Raw genomic sequence first — 16,730 nt, 5'->3', positions numbered from 1 at the left:
ACTCTTTCCCTAGCTGGCAATAGTAGCATTCTTTGAAGCCAATCCTCGAGTCGGAGCTTCCATAAGAATCTGTTTCTTAGCCATTAGCAAAGCTTTGCATGCCCAGATCTTGGCTTCGGTGGGTAGCTTTTAAATGCACAGAAATGCCCCCTGATTTGTGCAAAGAGGGGAAAAAGGCCATTTGAGTGGGTACGTATAAGATGGAACATAAGATGCACCAATTCAGATGTTCTTTGTGGATTGGGCAGCTCTTTTTTTGGCACAAGCAATCAGATGTGCTAGCGCATTTCATTAATTGTGCCCCAAAAAAGTTTTTGAGAACTTGGCCTCTTGTGACATTTTTTTTTTAAACAGGCGTTTTTGGCGTGTGTTTTTCCAAAAACATCTGTTTTCGTGCCTTAAATACGGATCGCAAATTCGCTATAAGGTGGAAGGCCTGCTCAAAAAGAATAAGGATTGTGGAACTTAATATTAGCAAATGTGTTTAATGCATTTGCCAGTGGTCAGAACCCTTCCCTTTCATGGCGCTCAGCCGTAGCCGCGGCACCGATCTTCAAAAAGTGCTGCAGGGAAGAACCAGCGCTCTACAGGCCAATGTCCTTACTAGATAGTTCTTTCAATATAGATTGGAATTGAATTCTCTTCAGAATTATGGAGTTGGCAGAAGCCAGTGATATTCTGGCTGCAGTCCATTATGGTTTCAGGTGCAGTGGGGCTACCGTAGACGAAACCGTAAATCTTTATTTCATACTGGCAAAATTATGTTACATTAAGAATGGAAATATCTATCTGGCATTTATAGATCCCTCCAGGACTTTGAATTTCGCCGATCGGGGAGCACTGTGGGAAATACAGAGGGGCATGAGTTTACGATGTGGATTTTCTGATAACATTGCATTGTAGCAATGCAGCACTGTGCTATAAGACAGTAAATACATACTTCTCTTTCTTCTAGCTATTTCAAAACGTGGCACGCAAGGCTATCAACACTCATGAAATCATTGCAGGCATCGATGACTTTTTCGATGAGCTCACCGTGTTGCCTCCTGGAAAACTGGATCCCACTGTTCGGATTCAGCCTCCAAAGTTTGTTCCTTCTCCACGGAAAAGGTAGGCTTAATGGTGGCTGTTATCTCATATGACCTGTATCACAGAATCACGCATGCATTCTCTAGTGTGCAAATGCATCCAGGAAGAATGTTTCAGCCCTAAGGAACATTATATCCCAGCAGACAGTTCTGGGTAATTCAGATGTCAGAAGAACAGTGTTTTCCTCTTGTGTGCATGTATTTCCCTTGCATGTCTGAATTCCATTCCTCCCATGTTCATTGGAATCACCTTGGAGCCATAATAGCATGGTTTGAACTTTATCCAACATACACATCCCCACCTTAATGCATGCCCCTGCACTGTGTTTGTTTATAAAACTTGACCTACAATGATATGGAAACCATTTGAAACCATGAGATAACCCCCTGCCTCTGCATACCTATGAATGAGGCAAGATAGTCAAAGCATGCTGGCATTTGCATTCTGAAGAACTGTTTTCTTATGCTCCAGGTCCTCAATCTAAACATCAGGGGACATTTTTTTTCAACAATTGTTACCCACATTTCTTGGATGGAGATCCACATTGAAGGAGGTATTTCTCCTCGGAGTCAGATGGTATTAACTGCATGAGGTATTCCTCAGTGATACCTCATACAGCAAATACCTCTAAACCCCTTATCTCGCTGGCAGGCAGTGTTTGTTTACCAATACTGCTGTACTCATAATGAGGACCACAGTGTTTTGAAATCAACTTCACCCTTGTTTTAACGATGGAAATGGGTTGTGTGCTGCTGTACAGTTGTTTTCATAATGCAGTAAGGTGGCATTTTGTAGGCTTTTCTGCATTATGCTGAAAAGCGGGCGAGGAGGTAGGCATCTACTTTTTCATCTCTTGAGTAGCCACATGAAGAAGGTGTTTTCCTGCATTGTAGGGAAGGGCTTGCTCTTTCATACATAGCAGTTAAAAAACATTCCGATGCTTCAAGGAACATTTCCCGATTTTCGCCCACACATCTTGGGCGGAGGAACGAACGGAAGTATATGATAGGTTATTTATAACGCGCTTAATACCCAGAGGTTTCTAAGCGTGGACCCAGGGATCGAACCTGTGTTGCTTCGCGTCATCTTGCTGCCAAGGTGAGCATGTTGTCCCTGAGCTATCCTCCCGAGATTTTACTGCCACATAAAAGCAGGTGCAATCAAAGAGTTTTTGTAATGAAACTCATAGTTTGGTGGAGTGGTAAAACATGCAGTATTTTCAATTAGTACCCGGTGCGCTGATGCCACAGGATACACTGAACGCTCTATTCCGAGCCATACCACAGTGTAATCCCGTGTACGCATTTGTGTGCATCGTGTGCCAGGTCTGCCAGCTTCCTCGCTCACCTCTCCATTTATTAATGTGGATCAACTTGGCCCAAAATGGCGCCCTGTTGATTCATAGTAATAAAGTTGTACCCACGTTCTAGTCTTTGTAGAACGAACGTGTACTGCAGCGCTGCTTTTTTCAACCGGCAAAACAAAAGCCGATTGAAAAAAGTAACAGAGCCATTAGTATCCCGGGGCTAAAAACCCCGGAATACTAATGGCAATAAGCCCCTTGCCGGTGGGCCATTACCGCCTAATAGTAATGCCCCCGGGGGCCTCCGTTAACACCCTCGCTACGCTCGCCACAATACTGTCTTTTTAGTTTTGGCTATTATTTAGCGCTTAGGCGTCATTTGTAAGCCAAAACTATTGCATTGGAGTACAGCCAGGAGTAGATGACATGTGAGGATGAATACACAATTTGTGGCTATTGGTTGGTTATTTGGCCAACCGCTGAGCACGCATGACCATGCTAATCCTTATGGCCATTTTCACCCACTACCTGCCCCTACCCGCCCAAAATATATCTTCCTGTGAGCTAGACTTTCAAGCATTAGCAGCAAATGTTTCACTCGAGTCTTAGTTCTAAGGAGTCTACGGCAAGTTACTGGCTTAGTTGCAGCTGTAATCATGCTGCTGTTGTAATAAAACATTCTTGACCAAGTGTACCTTCAGCCACTTTATGAAAGCTGTTCCTTGAACTCAAGTCCTGTTAAAAGCAAGCATTGACAAAAACAATAGTTGTGGCTTGTCTATATGTATTAGATGGGCCTTTGCCAGAAACTGCTATCATATGCTTAGCTATTCACACCATTTTCCAGATGTTGACATCTTATGGCCAGGTAGGGCCGGGAGGATAGCTCAGGGTCAACACGTTTGTCTTGGAAGCAAGAAAGTGCATAGCAGCACAGACTCGAAATCCGGGCCGCGCGCTTAGCGACTGGTCTTCAGTATTAAGCCTGTTATAAAAGAACAATTATAATGATAGTAACATTGTGTCAGTGCCTGGCAAACGCCACTGGATTTTACTATCAAACGTGTTATTGGGCCCTATATCTAGTAGGTAGTAAAAAGAAGCAGTACTTGAAATGTGTATCATTACCGCGAGGCTCATAATGAGAGAGCCCTTGTCTTTTTATAATTGCTTTCCCTATCTTAATCTGCACCAAGACATTTGACATGCTGCGTCTGCACAAGCTAGATGCTCTATTATTGGATGTATGAATATTTCTTAAAGAAACCTGCTTTCCTTTTCTGGTTTGTTATTTATCCATCTATTCTAGGACAAATATCAAATTACCAGGAAAGGCAAAACGCCTTTCTGACATCAAAGTCACTGCATTTGCCTCCCCTGCCACCCACAGATGATTGCTAGTAACAATGCCTTTCAGGGGGTCTCTGTTGAGCCTGGTACAGGTGAATGGCTATTGCTGAGGGGATTGTGTGAGGTGTGCACGTGGCTGGGCTAAAAGCTTCCAGGGCATTGCCCCTTCAGGTACAGGTGTACACCTATACCCACTACAGACAAGAGTATCTTTTCCTTGAGTTATACTGGGTGCTTCAGCCAACTCTGCCACTGCATAATGAAATGCCCTGTATCTGGAAATCAGACTAGTGCTTGCACTAATCTCCTTTAAGAAAGACAGGAAAACCTTTTACTACCACTATCCCACAGTACAGCCAAACCTCAATACTCTGGGTGCAAACACCCGATCTGCGGAATACCACAAACCCCTTCAATCCGTAACAGACTATTGAAACATCTTGCTTCTGGCACGACCCTCTCCGATGAACGTGGGTACACAATGCTCGATTCATTCACCCCCATGCCGTTGCCTGACTCGCTAACGGTATATGTGTTCGATTTGCTCCTTTTTCTCTTCGCTGCCCCTAGAGGCCAGGCTGTGCTTCAAAAATGCAGTGCAATAAGATGTCATATGTTTTGGGTCACAGCACTTTGAAGTAGCACCCCGACAACTTAACCAAAGTCTGTTATATATACTAATACCGGGATGAGGACCTCTTTCCGGTGCTCCGGGGGTGTCAGGACCTTGCCTGGGAGCGTATAGCCCCACCCAATGAAGCAGAAAGACATCATTTGTGAAAAGTAAATTGAAATTTGATTTTTATTTTCCTTGTCCATGATCCAAAGCTAAGGTTGTGCTTTAATAGGAGGGTGTCCCCGGTTTCCCTAATGGCAGTAGACCAAAGGCACATAGTGATTTCAAATCCTGACCATCTTTAATACAAATTTTGTTCACCCTGTTATTACTTACAAAGTCACTTGATAAAGGATGCGTAGAGGGTCAGAAGGAGGTGGCAGTCTAGGTGTGGTCATCGTGAACAGACTTCTATTAGAAATGATGTAAAAATACCTAACTAACCCTAATCTATGGATTTCCCTGCCTAGCACACCTAGCTAGGGTGCTCATCATCAGTAATGAAGTCCAAAACAAAGTCTGTTCTCGGTCCAAAACCTTAGTTACTCTGACCCTACCACTCATACAAAACAACTAAAGTCCAGGAGAATGAACGGCTTTCCCAGCCTTACTGTAGAAAAAACAATTAAAGTCCAGGATAATGACTCCCTTCTGCGAGACGGCTTTTCTCAACTCAGTTCCTATTCTTAAAGAATCTTCAGCTAGTGTTTGCACCGGTTCATTCAATTCTTCAAGGGGGCTTTCCAGCCTTCTGGTTTCTTCTTCCCTGGTGCTGAAATATCCCTTGGATTAAAGTTCCATATCTTTGTCTTTGATTCGCTTAGTCTTTCTTGGGTATAAATGAAAGGCCCTCTTTCTCGGATGAACTCTCAGTCTCGTGGTCACTCACTATTCCGCTAAAACAACAAGGGTAACCCCGGTATTGGCTTTCACTTCCTTGGTCACTCACGTACCTACTGGGACGAATATTATGAGCCCAGTAGTTATTTTCACTCTCTTGCTTATTGACCTTCTCACTCTGATGAGTAGGATTAGCGCAGTATTCATACTCATTCTTTGGTTCACTCACATTCCAACTAGGATGAGTATTCGGAGCCAGTATAGATTCTTGCCCTCGTAGCTACTCGTTCTCTCACTGAGAGGAGTAGGATAAACCTAGCATTGCTTTTTGTTACTCTCTCTGTGTTTATTGTCACAAACACTGATATGCCATATCTTGACTTCTTCTGTCTTACTGGGACAAATATGATGTCCCCAATCATTATATTTGTTTTTTCTTTCGCTCGGTTTTAAGACTCTGCCTAATCGGATTGGCTGTCTTCCCCTGTCTTCTGCTCTCTCCATTACTTTCCTTGTACTGGGGCTGCATCACCGGGTCAGTGTCTTCCTTGGGCAAGTCCATGTCTGTTAGGATGACTTTCTCTCTCTGAGCCTTTTCTTCTTCTGACATGCTAAGACATGCTTTCTGGTAAGCAGTTGTCTTGATATTGGGCAAAATCTTCCTCGGGGCCAGCCCTTTGAGAGCAAAAATACCCAATTCAGCCCAAAATACAGGTTCTATTGTGCTGAGCAGTGATCTCATGCAAGTGACAAATGACACCCTCAAAGTGTTATTAGCATATTTATTCTAAGCAGTGAATTTCATATACATTTGGGATTCAAGTTACCGAATATTACAAAGCATAACACTTAGAGCAATGCAAAATATAGTGAAACATGGAACTTAGATAAACATAGAGAAACATAGAGAAATATAGAGAAACATAGAGAAACACAGTCTTACGTCCCTTTAAGCAGCACTGGGGAGACCTTGGGCCCTCATAAGCTAGCTGTAAACAAGCCCCGCTCAGAGGACAATGCTGAAGGACACCGTATGAGCCAATGCCGGGCACCTGTTTCTGCACGAATCAAGTCCACAGGCGATCTCCCCCTGATCCATGTGTGCATGGATATTTTATAACTTCTTGCTGTCAGTCACCATGACGCACAGTTCCAGAACTTTCCCTGTGCAACTGGCTCATGGAAAAAACCCAGCTCTCTCTGAGATGCTCCCTGCTCGCTCCTACCCCCTCCCTTGTTCCCATCTGCGCTGGCTGAGGAATGTCTTATCAGTACCTTCCCAGAGAAAAGGAAGATTAGCTTGGGGCCAGGGCTAACGTTAGTGAGGCTGAATATTCTAAGGGAAGCAGGGATGTATTAACCCCATCTGCAAGCTCTAAAAGGCATGCACTCATAGCTTAGTGTTTATAGCGCTTAAGACTGGCTATCTAAGCGCTATATAGGTGCCATGATGTTCCAAACACTCCAAAAACCTATTAGCTACATGGCTAGGGGCCCTCCCTGCCTGTCTATCAACAATGTTTAATTTGACCTATCTCATACTAGGCCTGCATATTCCTTGTAGCTCACTACTGCATAATGGAAGTGCTACAACAGACTACTGTCAGCATTTTTAGCACATACTTTGAATACACTATTGGCTTTCAGCGGCCAATGCTGTCATCTAAAGCCCTGATTGGCAAGGTTGCAATTTCGTGTATCACTACATTCCACCCCTATTCAACGTTTGTGCGACAAATGCTGACTAATACCTATCAACATAGTATTTAGTGCAGTGATAAAGACCTAGGGGCTTTGCAAGAGGTTTAAGCAAACTATCTTCTAGCGGTTAGTTAGCGTGGCATGCAAGGTAAAACACTACCTAAACAAAAATGTACACAAAGTGAACAGTGACATATACCCTTGCCAAAACCTGGCCTACACAAAAATACCTACACAAAGTGAACATGGACATTTACTCTAGCCAAAACCTGGCCTACACAAAAATACCTAAATCAATTTTGTATAACTGATTGTCAGTTAAAAAGCAGCATGCAGTTAAAATGTCAAGGCAATCCAGTGTAGTCTAATCTACAATGCACTATTGCATTTATGTATGGTTACCAATTCTAAAACCTGGCAGCCTTTCACCCTAAGGGCCTACCCTCCCCCTGATCCCAGGGCATTCAAGCGTGACTATGGGCTGTGTGACTAGACACTTCCCCCAGGTAGGTGGAACCCAACCAGAAACCATCTAATTTCTTGAACAAGGTGAACCCATGGGCACCAGGTTGTCTAAATAAAAACAATTCTACTAATTTACATCAAAGCATGGCATGTGTTATTCATGCAATCAAAAGCAAGCAATTCAATCCATATGTATGCTGGTAACTGTAGCTCTGCGTGCCAGTGTGTGGAGGATGGTCGCCCCCACCCAGTAAAAAGCCAACACCTGCTGATTTAACAATGTTTGCCATACAATGCATTGTGTGTATTTAGCAGTCTTGTTGACCTGCCCTATGGCAGACAAAAATGTCTTCATGTCTAAAATACTGTTATCTTCAATTGGCTGTCAATACTTGTAGCAGTGCTGGGCATATCAATGGGCCCCACTAGGCCAGAAGTTCTATAGCAGAGCTGGCATCAGAACCCATAGTGGCTAGCTTATTGTGCACAGTTTCTATGTCACAAGCATATAAAGCTCCTGCAATTAATGAATCTAGCTCCCTAGCTACGCGCACTCTAGTGATGGGCCATAGAAATGGACTCCATTTGTAGCAGCTTGGTAGTACTAAGGAAACATTGCCTCATGATAAATCTATGTCTAAGTGTAGCACTGTAATAATGAAGGTGTGCATTACCAGTCTACAATTTACATGTTGTCTTACTACTGGAAAATCTAACAGGTTCACAGTGTCTACCTTCTGTGACTTGGAGAATACCCTTCTTCAAGTGGGATATCTACCATATACAATATTAACTTTAGCCACAAACACCATACTACTATCCGGCAGTGGCTGTTTCATCACACCATGGAAAAAATTCATTTAGTCAAGTTATAGTTCATTAAATCTTGGCGAGAACACTCGCTGCAGTTCTTGGTCAGAAAAACATCACATTAGACAAATTAAACAAATGGTATCCATTCAGTGACAAAAGATGCCTGACAATGTGCCAGGCCAGTACTCTAGCAATTCCATGTGGATACTCATTTGCAGCGCTTTTCCAAAGAATTATTCCAAATGTTTACAATCAAAAGGTGACTCTTTGCATTAGTGTGCTGGAGACAGCTGTCCCCACAAAAACATGAAACTGGTTGGTTTAACAAAAAACCGTGTCACACTCTGTGTCATAAAATATAACATCAAGTCAGTCATGGTTTCATTTACCTGCCTTAAGCTGGCTGTAAAAGTATCCAGTGTTTCAAAGATTACCATTTCAAATTATAGCTCATACACTTGGCAGCATTACTTCAATTAAGAATCTTAACCTACGCACAGGTGACTTTGATGTGCGCACTCATCTTATCTCAAAATTAATTACGCTCCTGCTTGCATAATTCTGCTGCCCCAACAGTTCATAAATCATTCTCCTGCCTACGTGCAATGTAGAATATTTTTTTTTTTTCAAAAAACAAAACATCTCTGGTTAAAGCCATTCAGTTGGAAGAGTAAAACCATTTGGTTTTTTCAGATTCATCTCAACAGTGCATTTAAAAACCATTTTTCAATGTGTTAGCATTCAATTGCTGTGTCACACAGCTGTATGTGGTGCCTGATGTTACAGTCCACAATTCATTGTCCATAGTCCTTTAAACAAGAAAGGGCAAAACATGTCATTTAAATGTGTAGCATCAAATACTTGATAATTAGCCAAGTCTGCACCGTGCCAGTTCAGTTCGCAGTGGCTCGCTTTCTCTGAGAATGCGTCTGACCCTTCTTTGATCAGTGTCACCCACAAACTGCACATTATCTTCCTATATTATGAAATGTCTTGTCGTGCTTTGCCTAGGCAAAATACAAACAGAAATGTTAGGATGTCATCAAAACTTCAATATCAGCGTTATCCACCCCTTCCCATAATACCACCCCCATCTTCAAAAAGTCTCATCAGGTAACTACACACTTTGTCATTGCTACTGCAATTATTTATCACCTTTCTGCATGTTTCTGGGGGCTTATTTACACTCAACCATACGGGGTGTAACTGCCTAATCACAAACTCATTTGTGCAATGCAATCATAGCTGGTCAATGGTACCTCAGACTGATCTGTGCTTTTACAAAGCCATATAGTAAGTACCCAGGTCGCACAATGCTTTTCTTTTTCACCAAAGCGATCACCAATGCCAGGCGCCAACTTGCTTCCAGTGTCCCATGATCTTGGTTTAGGTTGCCCTGCTGGCATCACTCCATTTTTCAAAGGTAAAATCTTTCAGTATTTATCTTTCTTTTCTTAGCAGTGTCTTTTCAAGCCTCTGGTTTTTTCACTTGTCATCATTTTTTTTCAAAGGGCGTTTGCTGTTTTTGAACCACTCCTTTGAGTGCGATAGTCTGAGTCAGTTTCTTTTGTTGCTTCAACAAATCATTCATTCTTGCACTAAGCCGTGTGGCTTCTGGATCATGGCTAATGTGCAGTGTTCATGTTTTACTTCAAAGCCCCGCTCTGCATGTTGTCTCTTGCAAAACGGCTAAGCACTTTTGTCAGTTTTGCTTCCATCTGGGAGGCCATAATGTCTTTGTCAGTTACTCCATCCCCTGGCAATGTAGCTTGCAGTTTGCCAGATGTGTATTTTCTCTTCTCAAAGCGCCTAGAGGTTTCTTCTCCAGTGCACAGCGCTTTACTTCAGTTCACATCACATGGAGCATTGGAATGCAGCTTGCCCAGCAATAGCGCTTTACTTCACTTCACATCACATGGGAATGCGGTTTGCACAGTAATGTCTGTTGGAATGGGCAGCTGTCTTTTCTTGGCCCATTTACAGATGCATAGGTAAATGTTCAGATGTGATGTGCCCGTCTGCCATCCTGCATGAAGCCTTTGCTCCGTACCACAGTTTACTAGGCAAATTCTTTACTTTTTGAACAGCTCTCTGTTTTTGCTCCCCCTTCCTCAGGAATGCAGGCATGTTTATCTTTCGTGTGCACCTGGCAGCGCCATTAGCATGCAGCTTATCTCTTTTGCCTATAACTCTTATACTGTGGCGGCTTCACTCGTTTTAGACAGTTCATCCAAATTAACTCTTTCTTGTACTGTTTCTGCTTTTGTTTGCCTTCACGCACCTCGCCCAAGACAGCTTCAAGGCACAAGCTCTGCACATACAGCAAGACTCTTGTTTTTCAAAAGCGGCACTTTTCTTGTCATTTTTCTACTCCATGTAATTTTGCAAAATGTCAAAGCGTCTTTTTTTTTCTTGTAATGTGCGATCTTTCAAGAGAACTCACAACCCATTAAATCTTTGTGCTATCTTATCACACACAGATGTTTCATTCTGTTGTACCATTGCCAAACTATAACCACTCAGTTCAGTGCATTTAAAAAATAAAAATGCCATATTTAGTGCAGCTCCCTGCACGTTTTTTTTTTCTGCAAGAACAACCCACACTCTATTGCTTGTGGGCTGTTTAATGTGTCAACAACATTTTTCCCCATGTATCACAGTCAACAGGTCACTATTTTCAAAGCATACATCACTTTTAAGGCAACAGCACAAATCCATGGCATAGCATGGGGACAGTCAAAAAATACTCCAGGGGCAATTTAGAAAAATATAAATTGTTTTTCCCCCCAACCATTGCAAACTGATTCTGCAATTTCAAATCAGTACACAAAAATCGAAAATCCAAATAACATTCACTCACTTTCCTTTTAAGTGAGTCTCTCACCCAATATAAGCATGGCACAGCCTAAAATGCAATATAACCATTTTAGTGTGTTTCCTTTAAACAGAATTTGCCACCATTAGCACATGGAATTTTACAGTTGCCAAAAGAAAGAAAAAACTCTTTAGGCTCTCAGCACAGATGTTACTCATTCTCCTAAGCATGGCTCATTCCCCTTCCTCATTATTCAGGAATGCCAACCCTTCAAAAGCATACATCAAAAAAGACGAACCTTCGCCTCCGAACATTACAGCCCCCACTCGCTAGCACACTGGGGCTGAGTCAATGGTTAAATCACTATTCACAATTTGCATGTCAAATTCTTGCAATTATTTTTCCTGCCCTCATGACAGAATAGAGATGAGAACTCCGTCTCATTATGCATTCCAAATTACAACTTTAAACTGGGAAACCACATGATAAAATTCTTTTTCTAATTGAGCATACATCTTTCTTAACCATTCATCGGAGTGCTTTAAACAAAGCCATTTCCCGCTCGTTTATTGCCTTGTACTCCCTGGCACCAATCCCATGAAGGGAGTCTTAACCACACAAGCTATCGGCCACGGCAAGCCGACACAACATTGCTGCCTTTTGAAGTCTCAGAGCTGCAGTGAGACCATCAAGGAAATGCGACAGCCTGCTCCCCACTCTACACTGTGTTCTCTCACACCATTTGTCATGTCAGCATGGCACTGCTCTTCACAATCCCACCGCTGCCACCAAATGTCTTGATATTGGGCAAAATCTTCCTCGGGGCCAGCCCTTTGAGAGCAAAAATACCCAATTCAGCCCAAAATACAGGTTCTATTGTGCTGAGCAGTGATCTCATGCAAGTGACAAATGACACCCTCAAAGTGTTATTAGCATATTTATTCTAAGCAGTGAATTTCATATACATTTGGGATTCAAGTTACCGAATATTACAAAGCATAACACTTAGAGCAATGCAAAATATAGTGAAACATGGAACTTAGATAAACATAGAGAAACATAGAGAAATATAGAGAAACATAGAGAAACACAGTCTTACGTCCCTTTAAGCAGCACTGGGGAGACCTTGGGCCCTCATAAGCTAGCTGTAAACAAGCCCCGCTCAGAGGACAATGCTGAAGGACACCGTATGAGCCAATGCCGGGCACCTGTTTCTGCACGAATCAAGTCCACAGGCGATCTCCCCCTGATCCATGTGTGCATGGATATTTTATAACTTCTTGCTGTCAGTCACCATGACGCACAGTTCCAGAACTTTCCCTGTGCAACTGGCTCATGGAAAAAACCCAGCTCTCTCTGAGATGCTCCCTGCTCGCTCCTACCCCCTCCCTTGTTCCCATCTGCGCTGGCTGAGGAATGTCTTATCAGTACCTTCCCAGAGAAAAGGAAGATTAGCTTGGGGCCAGGGCTAACGTTAGTGAGGCTGAATATTCTAAGGGAAGCAGGGATGTATTAACCCCATCTGCAAGCTCTAAAAGGCATGCACTCATAGCTTAGTGTTTATAGCGCTTAAGACTGGCTATCTAAGCGCTATATAGGTGCCATGATGTTCCAAACACTCCAAAAACCTATTAGCTACATGGCTAGGGGCCCTCCCTGCCTGTCTATCAACAATGTTTAATTTGACCTATCTCAAACTAGGCCTGCATATTCCTTGTAGCTCACTACTGCATAATGGAAGTGCTACAACAGACTACTGTCAGCATTTTTAGCACATACTTTGAATACACTATTGGCTTTCAGCGGCCAATGCTGTCATCTAAAGCCCTGATTGGCAAGGTTGCAATTTCGTGTATCACTACAGCAGTATCGGCTCCCAGAGGGGTTCCTTCACTCTCCCAATCTCGGTCACCACTTCTTGCATTCCTTGCTTTCTCTTTCGCTGACACGCTACGGCTTGCCTTCCTATAAGCGGTATCAGATCCAAGAGGGGTTCTCTCTCTCTCTCATTATCTCGGCCACCACTTTCATTTCTTTCCTTCTCTTCTTCTGACGCGCTATGACTTGCTTTCCGATAAGGGGTATCGATCCAAGAGCGGTTCTCTCTCTCTCCCTGTCTCAGCCACCACTTCTCTCTTGCCTGTCTCTCCGGGGACCTCTCTCGACTTCACAGACGTACTCAAAGTCTGTGCCTTGGACAATGAGGCTTGTGCACTGATTCCAGTCCGCTCCTCCCCTGCTTGTGAGGCAGCGTTCTCCCGAGTCCACCAGCTTCCCTCACCACGCTGGTTTGAAACTCCTGGGTCACTCTTCTTCCTGGTTTCTCTCCTCCCAGTTTTATGACGCAGCTTTCCCAGCATCTAGTGAGAATCCTTTCTCAACATCTTGAATATACTCGTTATGGATCTTGTGGGTTTCTTCGTCACAGTACCAGGCAGGTACTGATTTTCAGATTCAACACAACCATAAACAATTTACAAAGATTTCTCTTGTTCTCTCCCAACAGAATAGGTATTATGGTTGGAGTGGAAAGGGAATTCCTCATTGGAACAGGAGTCCTTATCCCCAGAGGGGGAGTCTCTCCCGGTGAGGTCCCGCTTGCCTCTACCCCTAGAGAGGGTATCGCATGGCATGCTCACCTTCCTAGCCTCACAAGGAAAGGCTCCCCCCTGGGGAGAAGTGATTGAATCCCTCGACTGGTTACAGATGCTGAACTGTAAATTCAACTGGACAAATGTCTCTTAGGCAGTTATGATATTATGTTTTATCAACCTTAATCTTCCTACACTTACTATAGACAAGACAATGATGACTCATTCCCATCAGCATTTCCTGCTCAGATACATTCCTAATGTCAGTGTCTGGAATTCCTTCCCTTTGTAAACATCACCATGAATAAGGAAGTGTGCCTTCAGTGTCTCGTTACTCTCACCACATATGCAGACTTTTAACAAAGTCATTTTCTGGTAAATATTTAAGTAGTCTTTGGTAAATTAAGCTGTGACGAAGCCCCCTCCCTGGATCCGGGAGCCTTCTAGAGCCAGTGGATGAGGGGCGAGGATGGTATGGACTCTTTTTTAGTCTCAGTCACAGAGGATGGGACAATAACAAGGGCCACGGCCAGGGTAGTCCAAGTGCCACTGACCCTCCCTAGCCCTCCGGCAAGTTAGTGTTGGAAAGTCCTGGTGGTGGTAACTTTTACATTTTGATAATGTTTTTTCTGAGTGGTATATTTAGTGATGTTAGCAGTGCATGCAGTTAGAACAGTTTCTGAAAAGAAAGCAAAGGCTGTTCAGGAAAGTTGAAATGTCGTCCCAGGGCCAAGGCATATAGTTCTTGGCTCGAGGTAGCACCTACATGCATTCCCCTCTTCACCAGGACAATCTGGCAAGTAAAAAGACTTCAGGCACCCTGGACTTCCAAGCAGGTAGGCAGGCAGAGTGCCACAGCAGAGAGAGACTCCACAGGAGTTAGGGGTCACTCCAGAGGCTATGGAATCTGTTTTCTCGGTGGATGTGTATCTCCACCCACCAGTATGTGGATGACATGCAATGTTGTCATGGACTGACAAAGTCGGCTGCCTGGAGGCGTGTCTGTCTTGTTTGTATTTATTTGTATCTGTATTCATACGTACATGGTGCTTTAATAAGAAGCATGGACAGAGATACAAACTGCAGTCCGGAAATTTCTGCACGCTGATGCCTTAAAAAAGTCGATAAATAATGAACATTAGCACCCGGCGGCAGACAATCAGATTGTTACAAACAGTCTTATTGGCCCTTTGCCAAGTCATTAGTGGTTGACAAAGACTTATCTGCTGTGCTCTGATCAGAGCAGCGCATCCCGCTGAGTTCCTTCCCTTTCTTCACCAGCCGCCATGGAAAGGGAGAAAGGACTATGTGTAGTTCCTTGTCCCCGTTCCATGGCAGACATTTTCTTTGTTTTCTTTTTTAAAAATCTTTTCAATGGCCATCATGGAAAGGGAGTAGGGACTACATGTAGCCCCTTTTCCCCACTCCGCAGCGGCCTTTTTATTTTCTTTGCTCAAGTCCAGAAGCGGTTGACACGCCGTTTCTCAACTCAAGTAAAAATACTTTTAGTACCCGAGTACAACGTGTAGGGGCACTAATATCAATAGAACCCTTGGGGGGGCATTACCGGATGGTAATGCCTCCCCTCGGGTACTATTGCTTTAATGATCCAGTTGATGATAGGTGAATAGAGGAACATGAACTGGAGATGAACAAGCAAAGTATTTACAGGGAGATAAATAAAGAGTGCGGGTTAGGAAGATGTGGAATCAAGGTACAGGAGATAGAGCTCAAGTGCATGAGTGTTGGTAAGGTTTTTGATGTCAGTGGGTAGGTTGTTAAAGTGCTGTAGGATAAGAAGCGAGAAGCAGCAGGCATGAGGTGGTGTGCAGGGTGGGAAAATAATGTAGAAATTGAGAAGGGTCCTGGAGCAGAGGGTATTTGTAACTAAGTGGTGGGAATGAGAGGACTCAGGCTAGGGGTGGCAATGTCCATGAATAGATGTAAAGGCAGATAGCAGGAATATGAACAGGCACTATTTGTTCATAGAGATTAAACTGGAATAGGGACAGTGGGGAAGGTAGGAGAAGACCCAGGGGAGTTTAATGAGTGGGATTGGTCAAATTGCGAGTTTTGTTAAGGAGCGCAAAGGAGTAAAGAAAGAGGCCCAAGAGATGGCTTGAGTACTACTCAATCTGGATAATTGCAAGCGTGCTGATAAGAGTTTTGGTAGAGTGTCAGGTGAGGAGATGGTAGATCTTCCCGATGCTTAGCATGTTTATCCGAGCAGCAGTGGTGATAGAGGTGATGAAGTGATGGAGTTTAAGGCCACTGTCAAAAAAGTCCCCAAAGTTGCACATTTTGGGGACAGGGTAAGGAAGTCAGAGAGAAATAATATTGGCATGAGGAATACGAGAGGGGTATTGCAGCCTTGCAGATATATTGCTTCTGTTTTAGCAGACTTGAGCATAAGACTAGGAAATGCTGTCCAGCGTCAGATGGCCAGAAGCAGCTGGCTGTCATCAAGAAGAGTTCAGGGGTGAGGGTGACTTTGGCAAAAAAGTGGTAAAACAATCCAAAGGAGGAGATGGATTTGCAGAGAGAAGAGGTAGAGAGGGTAAAGCGAAGCAGGCTGTTGCGACGAATCCAGGAAGATCGAACTAGGTAGAGGAGCCCACTACACGTAACGTGTTCTGGGGGAAAGGGTTAAGCGAGGACCCTCTGGAGGTGTCACTCCCCCTTAGGGGACTGGACCAACCCCTCAGATAATAACATTCCGGGATGTGCAGGGGCTAGGTGGTATGAAAAATCCAGACACCCTTTCATCATGGCTGGCTCTGCTTCGGACCCTAACTATGCCCAAGCTCCACAAAACATGGCAAAGGGAGGAATGGGCCATCCCCCTGGAAGAGCAGTTAGAGAAGAACCAATCAGGAGGCAGACAGAAAGAACAATCTGAGAGGTAAGAGGCTTTGCTTGCAGGTTCATGTACTCGATAACGAGGTCTGGAAGAGGGAAGGGTGGTCAGCAGTGTCAAATGCTGCAGAGAGGTCAAGAAGAAAACGGGGCAGAGAGGTAAGGCATTTGGAGACCTGAGTTAGAGCTGGTTAAGTAGAGTGACGGCTGCAGCACCCAGATTGGAGGGGGTCAGAAAATGTGTTTGATTTTAAGTAGGCGGTAATCCTGTTGATGCCCACAGTTTATAGG

General features: G+C 43.8%; 1 protein-coding gene across 5 annotated transcripts in view; it reads left to right on the top strand.

Moving 5' to 3' along the window:
- SLC4A9 (solute carrier family 4 member 9) overlaps positions 1–16,730 on the top strand; it is a 1,170,242-nt gene that overhangs the window by 786,613 nt on the left and 366,899 nt on the right. For all 5 annotated transcript variants that reach the window (XM_069652671.1, XM_069652669.1, XM_069652668.1 and 2 more), the window contains one exon: positions 956–1,110. In XM_069652671.1, the coding sequence (XP_069508772.1) occupies positions 956–1,110 (155 nt within the window). The remainder of the gene's footprint in view (positions 1–955; positions 1,111–16,730) is intronic.

The sequence above is a fragment of the Ambystoma mexicanum genome, chromosome 3p (genome assembly GCF_040938575.1).
Source record: "Ambystoma mexicanum isolate Mex_15411 chromosome 3p, UKY_AmexF1_1, whole genome shotgun sequence".
NCBI classification, from domain to species: domain Eukaryota; kingdom Metazoa; phylum Chordata; class Amphibia; order Caudata; family Ambystomatidae; genus Ambystoma; species Ambystoma mexicanum.
This window is presented reverse-complemented; position numbering and strand designations above follow the sequence as displayed.